We start from the raw sequence: 18,932 nt of genomic DNA on the forward strand, positions 1-18,932 counted from the left end.
CTACCTGGACTGAGTCTACCAGGTTGACCTCAGTCTGTGGGGAAGGCTTTGCCCTGGAGGAGATGGGAATGGGGGGGGGGGGTTGGGGGGAAGGTGAGGGGGACGGGAGGGGGGGAGAACAAGGGAATCCGTGGCTGATATGTAGAACTGAATTGTATTGCAAAATAAATTAATAATAAAAAAAAAAAGAATGTGAGAAAAAGCTCATCAATTAGAAACACACAGTTTGACCCATCCAAGATACCTGCCACCAAACAAAGACAAAATGAATAACCAATACTTTCAGTTTCATTCCTTTAATGTACATGGTTTAATTATCAGTTGAGCAATTTTGTAATGAACTACAAAATGACAGGTGTAGAAATGAGAAATCAAGTGAATGCATAACTCATACTACATAACTTCAAATCCAACCCAGTGTTACATGTATTAATAGCACAACCCAGAGCATAAGGAGAACAATAGATCAATTACTTCAATTAAACACACATACACACACACACACACACAAAAAAAAAAAAAACATGCAGAACTTCAAACAAGGAGTATCCAGTCTTCTGTGTCAAGGTTCTGAGTATTATAGATCACTTCCTATCTCCACAGAAGTACTTTATTGATTGGTGAGAATGGCTTAGAAGACAAAGATGGATCAAAAAGGTCGACAGTGCTCTTTGCCAGACTTTATCTGTAGCTAAAACACAAAACTGCTTTGAATTGTCCATTCCTATAATAGGCAGTTCACCAGCCTCGCTCTGCCTCTACACAGCAAGGGGAGAGATACAAACAAAATGGTTTAAAACACTTCAGATGGTACCCAGTGGCATTCTCAAGGTATTTCTGCAATGAAGGGGACTATTGTTGACCAATTTCATTTCACCTAGGCTATCTCAAGGCTGTCTTTATCCTAAATTACAATGTGCATATTGCAGCAGAGATGCCACCAAGTTTAAGCTATTAAGTCATTGCTTGCAAGAGTACATAAAGCAAGTAGTCATAATTAAAATGAAAACTAAAGGAATCCTGAAGATTTTTCACTAGAAATTTTAATTACTATTTAATCACCCAGTTTTTTCAAAGAAAATTTTGTTTTCATCCTCAACTCTTAAGCACTAAATTTGGAGAAAGCATCCATCCAGCTCTGTTTTCTGGGCTTGTTAGCTGTAGCTACAGAGGACAGATGATGCTGTCATTTGGAAAATGCTCTCTGGAAGAACCACACGATATAAAAAGAAGCTTCAACCACACCGACAGCACATCTTACCCCCATCAGACAGTTGCTGAAGTGCTGTTATTTATTCCCTATGGATACACTGTTTACCAACACGGAAGAATAGAAAACTCTCGTGACAGAAGGTTTGGCAGGCAATGGAATACTTTCTCTGCAGTCTATTGTAAAGTTAATTCTATACTTAAAGCCTTGGGAAGGAGGAAAATTCTTTTTAACTGAGAGAATGCACTAATATCTCAGAGATACTCCTTTGTTTTTGAGTAAACACTCTGATCCAAATCTGATATTGACAGGCCAAGGTCAAAGAAAACCACTCAGATAAGCTGCCCTCTTAGGGGATAATACAGAGAGAGACTCAGACACCAAGGGTTTGCCTGGGGCTGCCAAATCTCTGGCTCTCCCAATAGGGAAAAAACAAAAAGAGCAAACAAAATTTCCACAAGTTTCTGAACTAGGGATATAACTATTGAAATGAGCCTTTAAAGTATTTAAAGAGAGGCAACAGACCTTTACGAACAAATACCCAGGACTAAACATAAGCATCCCTCTGAAACATGCCCAGGGTAGAAACCATTAGGATTAGAAAATACACCAATTGAAATGGAAGCAGGAGGACCATTCCGCTAACATTATTTAAGTGGTGTTTGCTTGTTCTAGGAGGTAATTAGATGTGATTTTTGAAGATGTGTGCTTACTTAAAGGACAATTCTTTCCTTGTGGAATTCCTGCACCTGCAGCTGAAAAGAAGGATTATCATGAAAATCAGGAACAAGAGTGAGGAGTCCAAAGAAACACATTCCTAGTTTGAGGAAACTTTGGTGGTTTTATCATGAGAAGAATCAGAAATCCAGTTAACTCTCTAGGTCCCAAGATCTGGAAACTGGTCCAGAAACAGGCAAAAAAAAGGGGGGCCTTCAGACTTCAGAGAGTATTATGGGCAGGCAAAGGACTCAGTTTACCTGTAATTGGGCACATGCACTACACATACATTTTGTGCACAAAGAAGAGAACATGTTAACTACAGTTTAAGTCTGAAGTTCAGGAAAACTACCTTATTTGATGAACAGTTGGCTTAACCTTTTGCAACCCACAGGTTTAAATCTGTATACCAGCAGGAAAAGGATAAAGAAATATTGCCCCAAATGGGTTTTCACTGACTAATGATGAACAAGTGCTGATGAAGATATTTCCATGGAAGCTTTCCCTTCTACAGTAACATAAACAATGTGCCTGGATATCAAACAATCAAAATATATATAGACATTCTTATACCATCATGTTCTATATCCAGCTCTGGGAGATAACGCTATGCAGCTTAATATTTATATGACTCCTATTTTCCTTGAGTGATGTAGGCTAAGCATTAATAATTTTGAAACTTTTCTCTTTTCCCCCTCTTCTTCACAGAAAACAGCCATGATTTGAAAAGTGTATCACATTATTAGCAATTGAAAATTTTAGACTAATTTCATGAACAGCCTGGCTGGTATGAGGGCTCAGTGTAGAACTTGAAATGTAATAAAACAAAATCAAGCCAATCTCTGAACAAGATCATCTTTTGTAATCCTCCATTTTTCTTACCTGTGATGTGGAGTTGATGTACTTCCTATAAGATTATTGAGACTACAACACAGGTGATAGTTGTCATGTAGCAGAGCTGACACTAGAACATAGACCATTGCTTTGTCAGCTGCTGCGACCTCAGAACATAGAACAGTGCTTGGAGCATCACAGCTACTTAAACAGTAGTTGTTAGATGAGTGGGTGGAAATGCTGTTGGGTGTTGGACTGAGGATAAACTTGCATCAGCCTGGGGAATGGTTAAATGTATGCTTCTTAAAGCATTGAGAAACACTGCATAAAACATTACTAAATCATAGTCAAGACTTATTTAGATCATTCTTTTGCCTCTGACATGACCTTACCAAACTAACAAGGCATCAAGACAAATGTCCAATCCTATCCTTAAAAATCTTTAAATCTTCCTCAGAATGAGTCCACTTAATCTTCATAGAATCCCAAACTCTCCCCATCTCCATCACACACTGTCTATAAAAGTTATATATCTCTGCAAATAACATTCACATTCCTTCCCCTCCCTCTGGTCTTTCCTACTCATGTTTCTTTAGAAATAGTCTGTCTACACTTCTTATTTCCTCCTGGTATTTTGTTCCCGGCAGAGAAGTTTCCCACGGGAGTGGGGATGCCGTAAGACAGCATGAGCAATCCACCCTCCCAGGACAGGCAAGAGGGTTAGTCCCACAGAGCACCTACTACCTAGAGATGAGAGTCTCTCTGGATGGGTACTGTTTGGAGGCAGTATTTCTGTTAGTGTTACCTTCTTTATTTTGGATTGTTCAAGAAAGGGTAATTTGTACTTTATGAGGGTGTATTCATTTGTAAAATGATTCATATTTTAACCTATTTCATATTTATTTTAAGAAAAAGTTCTTTTTATGTGGATTGCTTAAGAAAAGAAGAATTATTTAGGCCTCTCATTCTAATTCTTTATCTTTTGAATATCTAGAAACTTAGCTTTTGGGCACATTCTGTTACACACGCCCTTATAATAACATCCATGTTCTCTTTCCTAATTTGATTCAATGACTCAAAAATGAAAACTCAGACTACTCTGCACATACATCATGTGTCACTCTGCCTCTTGTTACTTTGTGGTAAAACACAAAATCCTAATCCTAAACTTTCTATAACTGAATGGAAAAAAAAGGACATAAAAAAGGAAAGAACATGACCATTCCTAGATATGGTGGAAGAGGTTTATGTAGATACAGGGAGAACATAGTCAGAGGCAAGGGCATCTGGGAGAGTCCAGAGTAGAAATGACCCTGAGCCATGTGATGAGAGAGGAGTGAGGGGAAGGGAGAGGGGGAACAGGGGAACCAGGTGCAGCAGCCAGAAGTCCCCAAAAGAGAACAGAGAAACCAAAATGTTGGATTATATAGGGAAGGGCAGCTGGGGGTAGGACAGCCCTGCCTCTGGACTGGAGAATTCAGGGTAAAGGGCAGGGGACAAGATATGCTAGCCATACCCTGTAACAGGTGGTGACTGAGGGATGCTGGGGAAGCTGGTGTCCAAGTTAATATGTTATGTTAAATAGGCACTTCAGCCACTAGTCCCAGGCTTTGAGACTTAGCAATAACCAGGTGGAAAGAGCCATAAAAGAAGATGCAGACCTTTCCTGTGAATACATGTTGCCTCCTGATGTGTGATACACAGGTAAATACATCTGATGCTGCAGTCATTTTTTTTCCTAAAAATATTGAAATCCTGTGCAAGCTATATTCTTTTTAACCGGGTGCATTTGATTTTCTAACCACTGAACAATTTCTGATTATGCAACAACAATGGCCATTTGATCACTGACAGTATATTTGGTAGGCTGCCTTAACCAAGGATAGGCTGATTAAAACATATGGGTTTCATTCAAATTCAGGTTCTGGTGCCTATTTTGCCCACCCAGAGAACTGCTTATTGCAATACTAAACCAGAATGGTCGATTTCACCAGGAAAATTCTCGGATCTCATTTCTTTCACATTGCCTCAGTACAGAGGTCTGTATCCATGGGAACTACAATCCCTAGCATCAAAATGAGACACCAGAGAAGATAAGAGCATTTGGGGAAGTAGGAAGGCTGAAGAAATGACTCTGGTGGAAATTAAACTATAACTTTAACTAAAATCCCAAAGAATACGTTAGTCTATTTACATGTAGGGTAACCTACTAGGAAGAAAGGGTGGGGAGATTACTGGGAGCTTCACATTTCACAAGTGAGAGTAACTGGAGTTTGCTTGGATGGGTTAGCTTGACTTCGTCATCTAGTTGAACATTATAGTCAGTTAAGAGGATACTGAGTGCTCACTTAGGTGAGATGAGATCACCTAGAGAGTGAGGTGGTTGGTGGTGGTGGTGGTGGTGGTGGTGGTGGTGGTGGTGGTGGTGGTGGTGTGTGTGTGTGTGTATGTGTGTGTGTGTGTGTTGGTGCACATTAATAGGAGTGAATGGATGTGGAGTCCAGAAGTCAACATAGGTTATCTTTCTCAATCTTTCTACCTTACTTTTTTGAGACAGAGACTACCATTGAACCTGGAGCTTGCATATTTGGCTGGCCATGCTGGCCAGAGAGCCCCAGGGACCCTCTCTCTCTGGCACCAGAATTACAAGGTTATCCCATTACCTGGCTTTTTTATGTGGGTGTAGGTACTCAGAAGCCAGAGCTCCATGTTAGCATTGCAAGCAGTTATTGTCCGAGTCGTCTCTCCAGTCCCCAAAGTGAAGGTTTAAGAACCCGGGATCATCTTTCCCTTTATCAAAGGTTAGTCTCTTCAGCAGCTTGCTGTTGAATCTGGAGAACATTATTATTAAGAGACAGGAAGGGTCCAGTGGGAACTTAATTACATATTCACAGTTTTAGGTTTTCCATTTATAATGAGTTAAAAAATTATCTTTGAAATTAGTCTGCAGTGAAAGGTTATAGGAATAGGCCTCTGTGTTCAGTTGCAGGTTCCTTATCCTATATGAGGAAGAGACTTCATGAGGAGTGTACATGTTATATTTATGTTACAAGATTTCCCAATCTCAGATGGCATGTGGGAATATTAGGACTATAATGTATCTTCTAGCACATTTAGAGGTCACACTCATATCACAAGAGAAACAGAGAAGAATGATTGACAGTAAGCTTGAAATTGGATGCTTTCTTAACTTCCTGATGTACTCAAAAATTTCTAGAAACTTTAATAGAAAGAAAACACTATAACCTAACATTTTTGTTTAGTTAAAAGATGGAATTTGTATTTATCAACTTTTATATTTGAGGACTTCATGAGTATTTTCTGAATTATTCTGAATCTAGACTACTTTGAATCTAACAACACACTTGGCAACAATATAGGTAGTGACGTAGAGATGCAGCTGTCCTTGTAGATAGTATAAAACTTCTTTTCAAGTGCATTTTTCTAAGTAAGAGGACTGAAATTAATTTTACTAGAAAGGACAGGTGAGTTTTCACTAGCAAAATCAAACAAATGTGATATGATTTCAAAAGGCATATACTGAGTTATCAAGTTATCACTCCCATTAAAAATTTCCCAGCATTCCTCTGCAGAAGAAATGCCTCCATATTAATGTATTGAGAGAATACTTATTGTCCAGACTTATCTAATTGTGCTCTATACTGTAAACATTTGCAAGCACTCTTCCACAAGTTCTTTGTCTGTAGATGTTTGTGTTGCCCATTGTTTGAATCCAGCTAATATATTGTCACTGCAGGTGTTTCTCAGGTAGACAGGTGTCCTCAGTTTTACACCTCTTCTTTTTATTACACCTTTGATTGCTTTAAAAAAAATGTACTCCGTGGGCATTCACCATGTCAAACATTTTATTGTTTTGTTTAATTATAGCTGTTTGTTTGGAGCTTAGCTAGAACACTGTACCAAAGTGAAGGCCTTGATTATATCTCATTTGGGGTCAAGTTATCTGCTATTTGTATCATTTAAAATGATCTCTGTTACTATTGTTTTCTTCCAATAGTTCATTCTAAATTCCAGTATGTAGAAGGATCATATGGGACAAAAGGAACCCTGGATTTTGCAGAGAAGATTTCTGATTCTGGCCTATGTGAGGTTGTTTTTGTATATTTTTAGGAAATTCATTGTTACCCAAATTATAAATCTGCATTGTACCCAAGAGAAGTCTACGCTAAAATTGCTCTCCACTGAGTATAGAACCCTACGGTAACATTTCAATAGCAGTGGCTCTTTATTTGTCTCATTTGTGCAGGTAACACTGAAAGTCAGCATTACCTAGAAGACTGAATTCTGCCTCTCATTATGAAAGCACACTTTGTTGAGAATAATTATTATGGGCAAGTCCTTAGGGCAAGATGACAGAAGAAACATAGGGATTCCTCCTAGGTCCTACAGAGTTTTGTAGAGATCCCGGGCAATCACCCCAGCACTTTGGAAAAACGAAATAATTCAATATATTAAAAGAGTTAATATTCACCTCAATAACAGAATCATCTGCTAAACCTTTCTTTTCTTTTTTGTTCAAGAGATTACACAATGAATTTCCAACCTTTACAATTCCTTTTGCTTCATGTACAAGTGGCCCTCTTAACACCAGCTTATGTTACATATAGCAATATTAATTGACAAATTGAAAGTGTCAAAATGACACTTCAAGGGCAGTGTTGTAAAAGTGAAGAGTTTCAATTATAGAAGAATTCTGATACAGTAAAATGAAATAAAGGGAGAGACAATCCTTTAGTGTGGCATGGTGAAACTGAAGCTTCACCCCTCCAATACAGCTGATATATAGCACAGTGTGAAGAAAGAGAGGAAGATAAAAGGGAGGGGTAAGGGATGGAAAGAAAAAGGGATATCACTGTTGTGTTCCACCCTCTTAGACTACTACAGAGTCCATCATAAACTCAGCTATAGTTAACCATAGTCAATGGACATGTAAAATAACCCCAGTGACATTCACTTAAAGGTGGTTATTAAAATCACTCCAAACTCATTGTCATTAATTCATCTTCATTGTTGGGTGGTAGATTTCATTCAGTGTCAAAAGGCTTTGCAAACTGGTCTTTCGTTTTAATGACAATTGCAAATGGTTACAAGGATATTTTAGAATCATGCAAAATTCCTTTGGTTTTCTCTATCGTAGACTTACTCTGTGCTATATATAATTCAGTGTCTCATTTCTCTAACAGAAGGACTGGGTATGTAGCTCAAGAGTGGACCACTTGCCTAGCATGTGCAATGCTGCTTGAATCCCAGTACTAAACAAACAAATCAACAAACACAAATTCATTTCTCCAATGGGATAACACTACGTATGTGTGCGGAGGTGGGCCCAACACTAAGAGTACAGAATTTCCAAACAAAGAACTAATCAAAGGTGCAAACAGCCTCCAAAGTCCTTGCAGCCTTGATGTGCCACCAAAGCACTTCTTTAACAACATGCCTGACTTTCAAATTCTACTCAGAAGCTTGACCATGCTTTTGGTTAAAGTCAACTAACCAACTACTAATGGGTAGGGAAATCTAGAAATTGAAATTTTTTTCCTATGGCGAGAACAACACATTTCTGGCAGGTTAGGTACCAGGTTAGGGCTGTTAAAGTATGGACACTAATTGGGAAAACAGTTGATAAACTTTCTTGTATCTAATGAAAAGCGAGGGAAAAGCTTATGACGGTGTCTTCCTTCGCAAGGATAAACAGTGCGTGGGCTCAAACATTTCTGGGTAAGCAGAACTCACTTTGTCTCTTGTATTCATTTGTAATGAACATCAGCTCTTCCCTGGGAAGGGCAAGGCTCAAATGACACTTGTGAATTGCATTCCCTAAGTACTACCTGCAACTTAACTGGGCTGTGCTGGCTATAGAGAGATGACAGAGACAGGACCCCAAATACACACCGTGCACAGTGGCTTAACCCCAATGCTTTATGTTACTTGTGAGCTTAACTCTGAAACTTAGTGAAATTAAACAACCAATGAACTGTGAAATAAAGCAGTGCGGTTGGCCTGGGGTGTGGCAATGGGCACTGGAGTGGACTAGAGCCTCAGTAGACTTGTCTCCCTCTAAATTCACTCATGACTTGAACGGGGTGGATCTTTTTCTTTGCTGAGCCTCTTCTGACAGCTGCACACGTTTCTTCTGGCTTCTCCCTTTTAATCAAGGGCTTCTTGGCCGGAGCCTTCATTCTCCACATGACAACCGGGTGGCGGGGCCCTGCAGAACTCTGGACGCGGATGATCTTGGTGGAAGCAATGTACGACATTTTCACTGTTTGCACCACAGCATTCATTAAATTTTTGGCTGCCTGGATCAGGGAGGTGACACTATCCAACTGTAGAAAAGAATGAAGAGAAAAGCCACTATTTAAAATGCAGTTAGGAATGTACGGTTTGAGGATGTAGAAGCTGACAGTGACACTTTTTTTTTCTTTGACCCAAGAATTGAATGAGCTAATTCTTATTTTACAAATCAGTATGTAATCATCTGCATCATTCCATCCTATTATTTTCAGAGATTTATTTAATGTGTTGTCTTAGAAGGATAAATTTCTTTCTCTTTGTTTGCAAGAAAGATGCACACACACACATACACACACACACACACACACACACACACACACACACACACACACACACACAGTGCAGACATACACATACATCACTGTTTTTGAGCATTAAATAATTACACTTAAGTGGGTCTCTGTCCTAACACAGAAATGTTATTCTACTATAGAGACTACTAATACAGAAAGAATGGAGGGTTCAAATAAAATTGAGTTTAAAGTCCAGATTCCTTTTTGAGAAACCTAGGGAAATGGCTTAATTATTTTCATCAAATCAGTTAATTTAAAAAAAAATGTTTATTGACGATAAAGTAATAGATGTAAGAAACCAGTAGATTAGCTGCCAGAAAGTTTATTATTATTACACAGCATTACCTTTGCAACCTATAAAGACTGGCAAGTTGTTTAATGACACAGATATACTCATGAAATTGTTAAAAAAAAATACCTTTCCCCCAGATGATTTTGTTTGTTAATTGTCCGGGATACTATTCATGTAAACAATCTCAAGAGACATGGAGTGGCATTCCTAGAATTTTTCAAAATACCTTAGAGCTAAGCCAAGTCAATTCATTTTTATACAACCAATGCTTTTTCAATTATTTTAGTTTGGCAGATTGTCATCTGCAGCCAACTCACATGGGGAGATGTGCCTCCACTGTCACCCCTCTGTGATAGGAGCTGTCAGGGCTGAGGCTCAGACACTGCCTCTGTGTAGTTACTGAAACCCATCAGCAACTGCTGGCCTGGATGCTCTAGCTCTGCAGCTCTAAGAGCTTCATTTCACACACAGAATAAGTAAGTGAGGTGGAGTAAGGAGCTGAGGTTATGCGCCTGGGGCTGTGGTCTCACGGGCTGCTTCCTCACAAGAAAATTTAATTAGCTCCGTAATTTGCCAAGCCTGAGATCCGTGAAAAGGTAACACCAAAAAATACATGATTTTAAAGACAGCAATATTTGGCAACAACACATGCATATATCTTTGTACAAATATTGTTTTACATACATACATATATTTTACTTATTAAAGTCACAACAGTGAAACCTGTGTACAAGACACAAAGGACAAATGTTTGCCAAACACTGCACAGGATTTTAAGTACTCACAAGTGTTTTAGAGGAGGTAGATGTTTTGTGTGTGTGTGTGTGTGTGTGTGTGTGTGTGTGTGTGTGTGTGTATGTGTGTGTGTGTGTGTGTGTGTGTGTGTGTGTGTTGTTTGTGTAGACATTGGTTGTCATCATCTTCCTCTGCCATTCCCTACCTTATATTCTGAGACAGGGTTTCTAACTGAACCTGGAACTCACTGCCTGACTAATGTGTCTGTGCCATTGAGCACTTCTGATCTTGAAGGACAGTAGGCAGCTTCTGCATCTGCACACAGCCTTATAAAACTATTAAATTTTAAATAGAATAGCAGGAGTCATTGTTAAACTACCAATAGATTACAAAACTAAATCTTCCCTTTTATAATTGTTTTCATTAAAACCCTAGTGCCAGGAATGGGTTACTTTTTTGGAGCTGTTGGACAGTGGCTTAAGTGTGGACTTAAGACCCACCCCCCAAAAAAAAATCATATGCTTTTGCCAATGCATTTGGTTATCTTCCAGAACTTGATGATAAGACCTTTTGCTGAAGACCTGCTATACTGGGGCAGAGAAAAATCAAGCTGGTACTAACCTGGAAGCTTCATCCCAACTGGTTAGCTTTCATAGTGCTAGGAAATACTATGAACAGTACCAGAGGTTAAAAAAAAGTAATCATTAATCTCACTCAGCCATGAACCTGGTGAACTATGAGAATGACTGGCCGGGGAAGACGTGACCACTGCTACAATAGTGGCACAAATGTTGTGAAATCCAATCAGAAAGACTTAAGGCTTGCTCCACATGAAATTCATATCTAGCATCATTATCAAGTCAAGAAACTATGGCTAGATAGGTCATAGACTATGGACGAGAATCTGCTAGTATTATTCTGCAAAATGGACATAGTAATAAATTGGCTCTTAATGACTTACAACTATATCCATAAAGACACCTCTCAGACGTCATCAGAGATGTTTCCATTTGCAGTAGATGATGATGAACATTGAGGGGCACAACGGGTCAAGGAACAGAGAATAATAGAGTGCAGAATGATCAGTTCTTAAGAGAAGATATTTGTTGTACCCTTCCTCCAAAGGCAAACAAGGGTATATAATTAGCTAAAGAGTCAGAGAAAGTAGATGGCCGCGAGGAAATGGTGTCTTTAGAACACAGTAGGGAGCTTCACATATGAATTCCCAGCCAGCATGAAAGCATAGACAAGACCTACATAAGCTCATGTCGGGACCAAATTCCAGCATGGTGAGACTAGTTGTTCGTGAAGTTCACCCTCTAAGGAGCTACGGGCAATCATTAGCTACCAAGAGAGGAAGTCGGTTTTTGCTAAGGGTGCAGCCCCTGATAAGTTAACTAGGCTCATACACCAGATCAGACATCTGCAAATATGTGGGAAACACAAATTGGCCTTAATGGGGGAAGCAAAGATGCAAACAGGACACAGAATTCATCAGGGAGAAAGGTGGGTCTGGGAAAACTTGGAGGAGGGAGAGTGAATATGATCAAAACCTGGTCAAATGAAATTCTCAAAAACTAATAATAAATAGCCCCCTGGTGTTCAGTAAAACGTGGACAATACTTTCCAAACCCAGAGCAGGAAAAAACAAGGTTTTCTAATGAGTGAAATAATATTTTAGGATACTGAGCAATGACATCCCTCAAACATGAAAACACTGGCTTTGTGATATGGATTCCACACCATCATAGATTCTTCCATTAAAGAAGATCTTAGGGACCATCTGTCACTCAAGCTCTCATCAGTGGCTTTGACCTTCTCACCCCCAAAACTTACTTTCTCTTGTCTTCTTTGTCATATTACCATGGATAGACTACATGGGCTTCCTATCCCTTTGATTTCTCCATGTAAGTGATATCTCTAGACAGACAGAGGAGGAAGGAAGTTCAAGTTCAACCCAGGCCTCACAGTGTGGGAACTGGCTTGTCTTCTTTCTCCACTAAATCAGTAAGCCCCTACCTGTGCCATTATAATCTCTCAGCCTGGTCTCTGAAAAATCCTTTGACTTTAAAACCTTAAATGGTTATAGGAAAACCTTCTGTTCCACATGACTCAGAGAAACCACAGGAAAAATTATGCCCCCTGGAGAGCATGAAGACTAGTTTTGCAGACAGCAGATTAGGACAATTGTTCAGAGAATACTGTTATTTTATGAGGGAAACTTCCAGACCTTGTTGAAGACATTTCACATTTGTGAACTATGTGTACTGAGATGTGTACCTCTGAGCTATTAGCCAAATCATAAGCAATGGGCAAAGCAAGCCAAGATAATGGTAGGAAATTTCATTGAGTGCCCATGCAGTGGGTCTATTCATGGAGAAAAAAAAATATGTACAACTGGATACCTGCAAAACATTATTTAAAATCCTTTTTTATTCAGATCTAATTTTATGAAAAATCTTTTAAGAGAAAGATTTAATAGAGCTCTCTATGTAAAGACAAAGGTAAATTCAAGTGAGGTAATGCAGGGCTTTGGCATCCATAGTCAACTTATTGAACAAAATGTCCTTAAAACCACCTGTGCAGTACAAGATTATTGACTCATTCCAAATGCCTAGGAGAGCAAACCAACCAGACTTTAAAATTCCGGTCTAAGGGATCTCTATTATATAGCACTTGCATTAACTGAAAATTCTGCTGGCAAATATAACCTGAAATGTATGCTGCGGAGAGGCTCTTCTCACTGACACCTGCTAGCACTCTCCTCTGAGCTAGATGGAGAACTGGGCAAGGCATCAATTATGATCCTGAATGTCTTCCCTATTCTCACACCTCATGTAATACGTAAACATTGTATACATACAGAGAGAGAGAGAGAGAGAGAAAGAGAGAGAGAGAGGGAGAGAGGGAGGGAGGGAGGGAGGGAGGGAGGGAGGGAGGGAGGGAAGGGGAGGGAGGGAGGGAGGGAGAGAGAGGGGGGAGTTTCCTGTTCATCATGCCAAAAAGAAGATGATAATTTGAGTAATTTTTCCAAGAGGACTCTACTCAGACCTAAGCAGTCTTCTAGAGTGAATCAACATGTGCCACTTACTGCAGTCAAAAAGAAGATACTTGTGTTTTCTTTTGATTTTGAGACTTGTGCATCTTCTCACTAAACTGATGAGGTTTCCAAAAATAACTGAGTGCAATAGTCCTTTAGTGACACCATAAAGTTCTTGGTAGTCAAATAGTGTCTAAGCCATGACAGAAATTGGAGGTCTCTCTTTTTAAATATCTAGGTGAATAGTAAGGTATTGTGTCTAATAAAATTTTATTCCAAGTCCTGTCTTTAAAACACCCAAATAATGCTCATCTACAAAGTCTTCATCAGTATTATCATCCTCTTATTACTGTATATTTTCCATGCTTTGTAGTATGTTCTACAAGATTTCTGTTAAACCACACTACAATTTTGACTGGTTCTGAGATGTTTTCAGATTAAAGACTTGCCCCTAGAAGCTTCATCATGACAAAAATATCTTCTTCCTCTTAACTGCCAAGCCTCTGTCTCTTTAACTGGTGTGTAAAGGATATCTATTTTCTACAAAACTAATGTGTGGTAGTTTCAATAAGAATGGCTTCCATAGGCTCCTATATTTGAATGGTTGGGCCATAGTTTGTGAAATTATATTTTGGGAAGAATTATGTGGTATGGCCTTGTTGGAAAAGGTATTAGGGGATTTTGAGGTTTCAAAAGACCATACATCCCAGTGTCTCTCTTTCTGTCTCCAACTTGTGGATCAGATGTAAGATCTCAGCTACTGCTTTAGCGCCATGCCTGCCTATCTGCTGCTATGCTCTGTACCATGATGGTCAGGGACTTACTCTCTGAAACTGTAAACAAGCCTACAGTTAAATGCTTTCTTTTATAAGTTGTCTTGGTCATGGTGTCTCTTTACAACCATATAAAAGTGACTAAGACATAATGAGAATTACTTGAGGCATAATTCCTTGACAGCTTACCATGTGAATTTGGAATATCTGGTAGAAAAGTCTTATTTAAATCATTTTAATTAGTGAGAACCTAGAGGGATACTCAGGAGGACCTACAGGCCAGTACTTTTTTATGTTGTATGCTTTTCACCTTTGTATGTCAAAATACCACAATGACCTGTATTCATACAACACATCTACACTCTCCACTCTAGATGCAAGATATTCATCAAGCATTCAGTTTGCAAGAAAATTCTGAGCTTAAATGAACCATAAACCCATTAATGCAGCTCTTTCACATGGGGGAAGCATGTGAACTATCATGTTAATTATTTCTGGTGGGATTGCTGTTTAGGGGAATGGCCAAGCTTGCCTTTCTTACACCCATCTATAAAAACTCATTCAATGTCTGTGAGTCTTACTGTTGAACTGAACTCAGACAACCCTGAATGACATGAATAAAAGCAATATTGAAAGGCACACATGTGGACTTTGGTTCCAGGCATAGTAACAGTCTATAATAATTGATAACATCATGGTGTCCTAATAGAAATTGACACATGGCCACCCTATGAGACAATGCTACTATTATTTTCATTTGCTAATGAGGAAACATTAGGACTGGGATGTTAAAAAGACATAGTTATTAAATATTAGAGATGGAATTTGAATGAAGACATTCTGGTTCCATTTGATGTTTTTCCTCATTTTGTGACCCTGACTTTCTATAATATCTCAGTTCCAATAGAGGTTATTGTCAGATATTGAATAGTTCGAGAGACTCTAACATCTGTAGCATAATGTCTAAAATTTAAAAATTGACTACACAATTGTCCTGCCTTTAAGGAAGTAGATGTTATTTTTTAATGTGTATTGGTACTAGAAACAGGAAAGGAATGTCACCTGCTAAGGCATTTTCTTTGCTAAGATTATGGTTTGAAACTACTCATTCTTTAATAATTCCCAAGAAACATGTTTTTATACTGCCTTCATCCCCTTTTGAATCACACATTCATTGCACAAAACACTGGCTTTATGCAGCATTTATATCAAGCACTCATCGTATTCAATCTCCAGTACTCCATCTAAGCCCTCTCCACCCAACCAGCCTTGCCCCATTCTCTTACATAAAGTCATATTTACAGGCTTTAAAGCATTTGAAGGCATCCAGATTAATATTTCTACATTTAAAAACATATCCTTGATTATATCCCATAGACCATGAAAGAATTACATTTAAAATCTTGGCATCAAGCAAACGAATAAGGCATACACACACACACACACACACACACACACACACACACACACACACACACACACACAACTATAAACAAATTAAATTATAGCTTCCAGGACAAGGAAGTGCCTAAGATTCATTTGATCATTAAAATGTATCAGTATAAATATAATCCTGCTTAATAAAATACTTTTCTGATCCTCAAAGAAAAAATAAATTAATTTGTTTGCTTTGGTTTGAAGCCTCGGGGAGGACAGAGGGCTCTGACTCTAAAAATCTTTTAAGCTTTGACTTGAAGTGTTCAGTTAAAACGGTTGGGTGAGACATCAGAACAGATCTTGTTAAAGGATATGCACATGTGTTGGCTGGTAAGAGCATAAAATAACTACATCTGAAAAGACTGACTTTTTTGTGTTTCTAATTTGTAGGCACCATTGATATCTCTAGAGTAATCTCTAAACATGGTTACCATACACTGGAAAATGCCTCAGTTTTTTTTTCAGCAAAAATTCATGAGCAAACTCAATGTGTTCTAAAATCCACCCTAAGCTTCTGAAGCATCTAACTTATCCCAACACTTGCTTAACACATTCTATTGTCTCCAAAGAGATTTATTTGAAGAATGGTCTACATTGAAAGCATTCTCCCTTTTTTAGATGCATTTAAATAATGCTAAACTGCCTAGATGACTTAATAGGCAACTTCTATAAGGGCTTTGTTAAAGCTAGTTAAAATGGAGTTGGATCTCCAGATTTAAGCTGTTAAAGTCATTACTAAGATGAGAAAGAAGTTTATTGTTGGAGCATGAAGAGTTATTCCAGTGGGCTTCTGATATTCACACAGCAACCACGTCCTTGGCCAACTCCGTTAGAGCATGAGAGCAGAAATGGATAACCACTGCAGAAAAGGTGGAAGTCAATGCACAGAATCACTATGTACTGAACATGCCTCAGCTTTAAAATGAATACATTTCTTTAGTTGTAATTTTGTCCTGCCAGAAATAGTTTTTGAAGATAAATTTCTTCTGTGGCAAATACTCTAGGCCCAAAGCATTTTATATCACTTGAAAATGAAATAAGAATAAACATAAGGTCTTTCTGGTAGCTTCTCATAATGCATTTGGATTTTATTTGAGACAAACAATTATAAAATAAAATGTATATATTGGAAATAATTATCACTCTCTCAACAATGCTGATTGAAAGACAAATACTGTAGCCAGAGAGATGCCTCCGTGATTAAGAACACATACTTCTCTTGCAGAGGATCAAAGCTTGGTTCTCAGAACCCACATCAGGGAGTTGACAATGGCCTGCTACATTAGCTCTAGGGCATGCAATGTCCTTCTCTTGACTCTGTGTGTAACTGTCCCCCACAAATACACAAAAATAAAAATAAATATTTTATTTAAAAAGAAAGACATATGTTTAGCTAAGGTACTGATTCTTCTAAGTAATAATAGCTTCCGAGACATGAATTGAGAATATTAATATGTTCTTTCCCAGAAGAGCTAGAAGGAGTAGGCTGGGCATTGGTATTTCATCCTTTGTTCCTCTGTGCTCTATCGTCAGTCAGGACATCGAGGTCTGCCTTCACCACAGATATACCTGTGAGATATGACATTTTCACAATGTTACAGGATCTAAAAGCTAAGGAGTAGAAAGCACTAGGCTACTTCCATGATTCTGTCTTCAAACCTTTCATGAACACAAGCAGGAAGGAACTGGCTCAGTGATACTAGAGGCTCAAGACAGCATTAGCTTTAAACCCAGGGAGGATTTCCCATCTACAGATATTATATAATCTGACTAACTTCAAGCTCTTTTGATTATTATTGATTATCCTGCCATTCAACCATACTATTAAATATTCAGCACATATATTACTTTTTAGCTTTTTTTTTTCTTTATACATATATCTAACATATTTTGATTATATCCAACTCTGACCCCCTCATCCCTGCGAAACTCCCCTGAGGACCTATATCACATCCCTCTTCAAACTTCACATCCTCTTTTTATATGTATGAGTATATTTGTTTGTTTAATCCACTAGATCCAATATGCACATGGACATGCGGTCATTTACTGCTGGGGAAGAGAGTCACTTTTCTTTAGGAGCATACCTACCGATAAGTTCTCCTTGTCTCAAATGGGTAGTCAGTAATTTTTAGCTCACTCATCTCTTCTACAGATATTTTAAAAAATAAAATTGTCTTTTTCTCCAGCATTGGTCCCTAGGTGACTTTTTTTAAAAATCACCTTTGGATAATCCTCTGGTGGACAAACAGATAAGTTGACAGCAAGCAACTTGAAGATGTGTGTTCATGAGAGAGAGACAGAGACAGACATAGAGACAGAGACAGAGAGATAAAGATATATAGATGGAGAGAGGGGGAGTATTAGAGATGGAATCCAGTAGGCTTACATGTGCTGAACATGGGCTCAACCACTGAGCTACATGTAGCCCAGCTCCTCTTTAGTCCATTCTTGATCTACCCACACAAAATATTTCAAATTTCCTCTGTCATCAAACCTACAGCACACCAACTCTCACTTCTTATGAATTTACTGACTTAAAACAAATGTAACATGAATAATGAAGCACTGGACCAGAAAGAGAAATGGAAGAAGCAAAGTTGAGGGTGTCTGCATCTCTGCCTCCTTCCATCCCAGCCATTTCTAGCAAAATAGAAGTTCTCTGTCTTTCAAAATATATCACCTCTAGATTCCTTTTCTTTTCTGCCTTCTGGAGGCCTTTATACAATCAACAGTTCTCTCCACGACACATCTCTACTCCTTTCTTCTGGCTTTTATCAGCATATTTAAACGTTGATAGAACCACCCTATCCTACAATTCAATGTGACTTTGGAAATGGTACCTTTACCCCAACTCTCTTTTCATCACTTCTCAAGGAATGTGATTTATACTTTCCATTAAGCATTCCAAAATATTATATTTAGTATATATTCATAATAAAATACTGCACACACCATGTGGTATATTGTATTTTGTGTATGTGTTAAATGTATAACACACACATCTATTTAAAATAATTTCATAGCTAATCATGCAGTATAGTTTCACCCAATCAAATTTTATCTATATCATCAATGGCCATTTTTTAAGGATTTATTTTAAAAGTTGTTTTAAGTATGTATATGTGGGAAAATATACACAATAAATACATGTAAGTAAGCATGGGTGTCTGTGGATATTTAATGTGTCATGGATTTCATGGATAGAATCTCTCTCTGTAAGACCATCAAGAGCTCTTTACTATTAAGTTATGTTTCAAATCCAATTAATATATATTCTTATAGA

At 38.3% G+C, this 18,932-nt stretch overlaps 1 protein-coding gene across 4 annotated transcripts in view; it reads right to left on the bottom strand.

Annotated features, from left to right (window-relative positions):
• Positions 1 to 280: 280 nt before the first annotated feature.
• Ctnna3 (catenin alpha 3) overlaps positions 281 to 18,932 on the bottom strand; it is a 1,464,870-nt gene continuing 1,446,218 nt past the window's right edge. For all 4 annotated transcript variants that reach the window (XM_052744818.1, XM_052744817.1, XM_052744819.1 and 1 more), the window contains one exon: positions 281 to 9,108. In XM_052744818.1, coding sequence (XP_052600778.1) covers positions 8,821 to 9,108 — 288 coding nt within the window. In that variant the 3' untranslated portion in view covers positions 281 to 8,820. The remainder of the gene's footprint in view (positions 9,109 to 18,932) is intronic.

Source organism: Peromyscus californicus, unplaced genomic scaffold (assembly GCF_007827085.1).
Source record: "Peromyscus californicus insignis strain IS unplaced genomic scaffold, ASM782708v3 Scaffold_19__1_contigs__length_69161282, whole genome shotgun sequence".
Lineage (NCBI taxonomy): Eukaryota > Metazoa > Chordata > Mammalia > Rodentia > Cricetidae > Peromyscus > Peromyscus californicus.